This window comes from Pezoporus wallicus, unplaced genomic scaffold (assembly GCF_028554395.1).
Source record: "Pezoporus wallicus isolate ANWC-B61680 ecotype Strahan unplaced genomic scaffold, APGP_CSIRO_Pwel_v1 contig_3324, whole genome shotgun sequence".
Lineage (NCBI taxonomy): Eukaryota > Metazoa > Chordata > Aves > Psittaciformes > Psittacidae > Pezoporus > Pezoporus wallicus.
In genome coordinates this window covers 1,087,501-1,093,273 of record NW_026643042.1, presented here as the reverse complement: position 1 = coordinate 1,093,273, position 5,773 = coordinate 1,087,501, and the positions used below count along the sequence as shown (strand labels likewise).

At 42.7% G+C, this 5,773-nt stretch overlaps 1 protein-coding gene across 1 annotated transcript; it reads left to right on the top strand.

Moving 5' to 3' along the window:
* Positions 1 to 547: 547 nt before the first annotated feature.
* CNEP1R1 (CTD nuclear envelope phosphatase 1 regulatory subunit 1) lies at positions 548 to 5,312 on the top strand. Its single transcript, XM_057396560.1, has 4 exons — positions 548 to 600; positions 2,970 to 3,041; positions 4,671 to 4,744; positions 5,058 to 5,312. The coding sequence occupies exons 1-4, from the start codon at positions 576 to 578 to the stop codon at positions 5,310 to 5,312; spliced, it is 426 nt and encodes a 141-aa protein (XP_057252543.1). The 5' UTR covers positions 548 to 575.
* The last annotated feature ends 461 nt before the right edge of the window (positions 5,313 to 5,773 follow it).

The window sequence follows — 5,773 nt, the reverse complement described above, 5'->3', positions numbered from 1 at the left end:
TGTACGTCCGAAGGGACGCTTACAAACCCTCAGCCTTTAAGCACTATGTCGGATGTCTGCACCCCCCCCAGGCGACAGCTGCCGCAAAGGCCGCATGACGCGCCGCCACTACGGTCCCATCCCAAGGGCATCCCTCCAGCGCCGCACGGCCGCCGCTGCAGGAAAATCCGCTCGTAAACAAAGCCCAGGGCGGGAGAAGAGATACAGCCGGACTGACAAGGGAGCACCTCGCACTCACTCCAGCCGGATACAGCGAGCACGCACCGGAGGACACAAAACGCTGCAAGGCTGCGAACCCTCCGTCCCCAGGCTGCGGCCCCGTACACGCGCAAGCTCCGGCCAAGCTCTCCCTCAAGGGCAGCAGCAGCGGAGCTCCGCCCCGCCCCGCCCACAAATAGCTGGAGCCACGCCCCAGCACTTTCTGTGACCAATGCGAGCCGCGCTTGCTCAGGGAAGGCATGGCGAGTAGAATGCTCTCCAGTAGGGTGCGGCGTTGTTACGGGAGTGGGCTTCTGAGCCTGTGCGACGGGCTGGTGTGCAGCGGTGAGGATTAGGGTTGCCTTCTGTCGCCCGCCATGAACTCACTGGACCAGGCTGAGGGTGAGTGCGGCGCCACGGAGCGGACTCGCGGCTACTGCTCAGCTGTGCTGGGAGCCTCTGGCTCCGAACGCGCTGCCTCATTTCTCCAGAGCGGGCCTCGCCGCGGCGCTGCCCTGCGGGAGACGAAGCGGCAGCGAGAGGCCTCGGCTGCCCCTGCATTGCGCTCCCGGGGCCGGCGCTTCTCCTTGGCCCAGACAGGCGAGCTGGGGCGGGGTCTGTGGGGCTGCAGCCCGGGGCTCGGAGGGGGGTTGCCCCTGCACTGTGGCCGCCCGCGAGAAAGGCCTGTGCTGAGGGGCTCTGTGTGTGGGCTCCCGTGCCCTTTTGTCAACAAGGTTTCTCGACTTTAGGGTGTTAAAATTCCCCTGTGCTGCGGTAGCTGTTTCTCCGCTCACGGTCTTTGCTTGAATACATTTCTTACAGCCCTGAGCCCCACGTAGCACACCAGGCATTTGCCAGGGCTCCTCTTGCATTTGAAGAGCGTTACGTCGAGTAGCCGGCGTTGTCTCAGGACGTTGGTGGTGTGGGTTACAAGTTCGTTGAAATGACAGTTTACAGGATGTCAGAAACATGAAAAACGCCTTTCAGGAGATTTTTTTTTTTTTTTGACACACCTTTAGTGTCAAAAAATAAGTCTTACAGAAATTTCAGAAACGCATCAGTGTCTCAGCCTTAGCAGGTGTTTCCTAGCAGATACTAGAGGTAGACATGTCAACAAAAAATGGTAGTCTGGTGTTGCCATGGCTTTGCTGCTGTGTCTGTACAAGCTGTACGCACACAAAGAAGTGTGCCTTGCTAGTTACAGCTGCCAGGTGTCAAAGTGATAAACGCAGAGAAGATTTTTAGATCATATATAAACAAAAATAAGATGAAAATTTAAGCGCCTGTGTTTCGAAAGTTTGGTGAATTTTGTTGTTTTTTTTCCCTGTGTTTTGGGGTGGGATTTTTTTCTTTCTTTTTTTTTTCTTCTTTCTAATGCCGTCTGCATTATACAAGCGTTTTCTGGAGAGCTTTGTTATCAATAGCTTGATTTTATGCCCACAGGCTGTTGTGTCTCAAATAGCAGATTTTCACGTGATGCCTTATATTCCCCCTTTCCCTTCAGTGACTGGTTGTAGGGGTTTGTGCTAGTCAGGGAACAGTTAATTAGCTTTAATTGCTGGCAGTGGCTTAGCTTTCCCAGAAGGGAGGTGGAGGACAGGCCATAACTACCGGGCTTTTGGCAGTAATTAAGACTAGTTAACTGTTCTGTGGGTGGAATCAAAATGCTGTAATCTTCCCTCCTGAATTCATCTGCAAACCATTTAGGAGTAAATGTACAATTTCGAAAATGGTGTTAGTAACGATCATAAGAGGAATATTTCTTCTAATTTGATCCTTCAACTGATTTATCATGGTAAATAATTTAGCAATATTTGCAAGTTGAAGGAAGTATTTCCAGAGTGATGCTAATTGAAATACTTTAGCTGAAAGTTAAACTTATGCTAAGAAAAACCTAACTGCAGATAAAATTCTACCTTTGACTGCAGTGTTGTCAGATACTGACCTTGTTGAAGAGAAATCCAACATAGCCTTCAGGTGAAACAGCTGCTTGTACGGAAATGTTAGGTGGCTAAGATTTGTTGGGTTTTTTGTTTTGGTGGTTTTTTTTGTTGTTGTTGTTGTTGTTTTTTAACAAATTAGGAGTATACCCTTGAAATGCTGCCTGGCATTTAACAGTAATTTCAATGAAAAGACCATGGGAGAATGATGGCAATATGAAGATCTATTTAAAGCAAAACCCCCACAAAAGTATAAGATCTAGCGTTTGCTGTGGGTTTTAACATAGTGTGTATATATATATCATGGCATTAAAAGTTTCTACAAAACAAAAGTCATCAAAACCATGCTGCCACAAATAATCCCCTGAACAAGTAGCAAAGGGTGATTTTTTTTTTTTTTTAATTATGACTATATAAATAATGGAACTTAATGGTTTCCTGATGGACTTAATACTCCAAACTGTGATACTCTTTCTTTTTTTTTCTTTTTTTTTTTTCTTTCCTGTGTGGAAGGGCTGTTTAAGTTATTCTGAATCTAATTCTTAGTATTTTTAAAGACGTTTAAAATACTCTGTTTTCTCTACTATTTTGTTTTCTGTAAGTGGGAATGTTTCTTGCATTTGGTATAACTCCATCATTGTACTTTTCATCTAAATGTACGAAGCTGCTTTGACTGTGCTTTAATTGCATGTAAATGACCATTGCATTGGTTTTCTCTGCCTGTTTAAAAAGTGGGTGTGCACAGGTGAAAAGTGAATTCCTTTTATGTTTTCATTAAAATTTCACTAAATAAATGGAGATCTAATTATGCTTGGTATATATCCTCCCCAGATCTCAAAGCTTTTGAAAGAAGACTTACCGAATATATTGCATGTTTGCAACCAGCTACAGGACGTTGGAGAAGTAAGTCTGATGTTCCAAGGAATAAATAGGATTCTCTTTTTAAAGCATTTTAGATGTACCAGTGTGTATCTTTATGTTTTCCCAAACAAAAATCTGTGCTTAAACTCTTAAAAAATTTCTGTGGCATACATTCAAACACTCTGCAACAAGACAATCATAGACAAAGAACATCTCAAGACAACAAACTAATACTTTAGCCCAAGTTAGAAAAATGAAGTCAAGATTGACCTGGCTCAAGACTGAATTATTCTTGAAGTAGTTGGGACTGTACGTTATTGTAGTTTTGGAGGTTTGTTGTTTTGGGGGGTTTTGTTGCTGTTGTTTTGAAGATTCAGAACTACAGATAGTCACTGTAGTTACTTGAACTAAATATGATTGAGTGGAATAGTCCTTCTGTTCCTCTCCCTTCTAAAATGAAGGTGACAAAGTTACAACAGTATGCCATAAGGGCAGAATATGTCCTCATCTCTGTTCTAACAGGAGTTTGAAGGCAGGGGCAAGGCAAGAAATACTACAGGTATGCTGCCAACTTTGGGATCAGTAATCCAGGGTGAAAACAGATTGCTTTTTTTGTTGTGAGATTCAAAAAATGCAGACACTTTTTTAGAACATATAAGATAGCATCTTTTTTCCTGAGAGTCCAAGAGGTTAATTTTTTGTTTTCAGGTTCTTCCCTATGACCCCAAAGGCTGGTAACTCTGGCTCTTAGTTTTTTGTGTTGCTTTTGGTTTTCTCCCCCCTTTCCCCCATAAAAGACTTTATTTGCATCAGAACTTCAGCCTCCACAGAAAACATTCAACTTCCAAATGTCCAATGAAAGCTGCAAGGCTTCATGGCTGTACAGTACAATAGGAGCTTTCTCTATAGTTGTTCTGTTTTCTTTTTCCATCAACCCCTACTTTTGTAGTCTTTCAAAATCAGTCTAGTATCTTGTGTTACTCTAGTATGTATCTAGCACTATCCATTTACAGCAAATTGATTATTCTTCCTAAGCCACTCTGGATGTGTACAGGCTTTTGTTAATCTTCATGTGCTAATGCTATCATGCTTTCTGACTCCTGTTTAAATTTCGTGTGCTGCTTGTTTTTTTTCCTCTGTGTTGGCTTTCCTTGCTTGCAATTGTGTTGATTGTGGTGGAGAGCATAATGCAACTCAGATGTCACTGAAACTGCTGTTGATAATGCCTCAGGCTTTTCTGATGCACAAGAGCTAGTGGGATAGATGCTTTAGTTCTGCTCTGCAATGTAATGGTGCTGCATTTCTGTTGCCCAGACTGCATAAGCTCAAAGAGCATACAGAAAGTTTGGTGCAACTCTTACTCCAGTCTTCCAACTCATATTTTTGCTAATTGTGTTATTTTAGAAACTTTTGTTTCCTCAAAGCATCAGGATGTTTTTACTTGACAAAATTTATATTTTTGTTACCTACTTGTCCTGTCCAGGAAACTGGTACAGAATCTTTATGGTGTCACATAATAAGTTTCTTTGTCTAGTCTCATTTCTACCTTCCAACTAGAAACTTCTCCTCCTTGAGAAGTGGGAGAAGACATGTGTAAGAACTGCTGATGAAAAAGAAATGCTTGTTGATAGAAAGTATACTATTTATGACTCTTGTTCTTTTCTTTATCAGTGATTCTGATAGTGGTGTCAGTCTGTACAGCAAGTGGTGCCTGGAACTGGTTAATAGACCCAGAGACACAAAAGGTAAAGATCAGGCTAATCCCAAATGTAGTGTGTGGCAGTCAAGTGGTATAGCATTGAAAACTGAAAGGCCAAATATGGTTCTCCTCTGAAACTGAGAGATAATTTTCAGTTAGGCTCTCGAGCTGTCTAGAATTTTTCTGGAATATGTCCTGGGACAATAATGCCTACCAATATGTGCATCTTGAATGCGCATCTAAAGAACAGTTCACAAGTACTCAAATGGTTAGGAGAAGTATATGTATATATATATATATATATTATTTTTTTTTTTAAGTAAAAGTATGCAGTGGGACTAATTTAATTTCTTTCCTAGGTGTCATTTTTCATATCATTTCGAAATCACACACTTCTTACAATTAGGTGCATTACCCTAATAAGCTTGTTCTTTGCTGGAATACATAGAAGGGTGGTGGCACCATCAATGCATTCTTCAATTGTGTTTGTCAGATTAAAGGTGTTGCAGTTACTACAATTATTGACGCCTACGCTAATACTGCTTTTTTTTGGTTTTTACTTGTTCTGTGTACCAGCGTTAGCTCCTTTCCTTGACACAGTCCATGCAGTATAGCAGCCTGAGGTCAAACTTTTGGCAGAATATAACATGTCCTGTGATGATGCAAGTATTAGTCATTGCCTAAATTTTGGTGGGTTTTTTGTGGCTTGCTTTGTTTTGGGGTTGTTTGCTGTTTTTTTTCTCCTGAACAGCACTTGCCACAAAGTCATGTAGTGATAGGACAAGGGGAAATGGCTTTAAGATGAAAGGGGGGCAGACTTAGATATTAGGAAGAAATTCTTTCCTATGAGGGTGGTGAGGTGCTGGCACAGGGTGCCCAGAGAAGCTGTGGCTGCCTCACCCCTGGCAGTGTTCAAGGCCAGGTTGGATGGGGCTTGGAGCAGCCTGCTCTAGTGGAAGGTGTCCCTGCCTGCGGCAGGGGGTTGGAACTGTGAATGAGCTTTAAGGTCCCTCCCAACCTAAAAAATTCTATAAATACACCTTAATGAATTCTGTGTGTCTGTAAAACTGGAATG

Bases quoted from the DNA above. Each gene is read 5' to 3' on its own strand.
- CNEP1R1 (XM_057396560.1), top strand. From the start codon at position 576: ATGAACTCACTGGACCAGGCTGAGG. The intron at 601-2,969 runs GTGAGTGCGGCG...TATCCTCCCCAG, and splicing joins CTCACTGGACCAGGCTGAGG to ATCTCAAAGCTTTTGAAAGA. The intron at 3,042-4,670 runs GTAAGTCTGATG...TTTCTTTATCAG, and splicing joins AGCTACAGGACGTTGGAGAA to TGATTCTGATAGTGGTGTCA.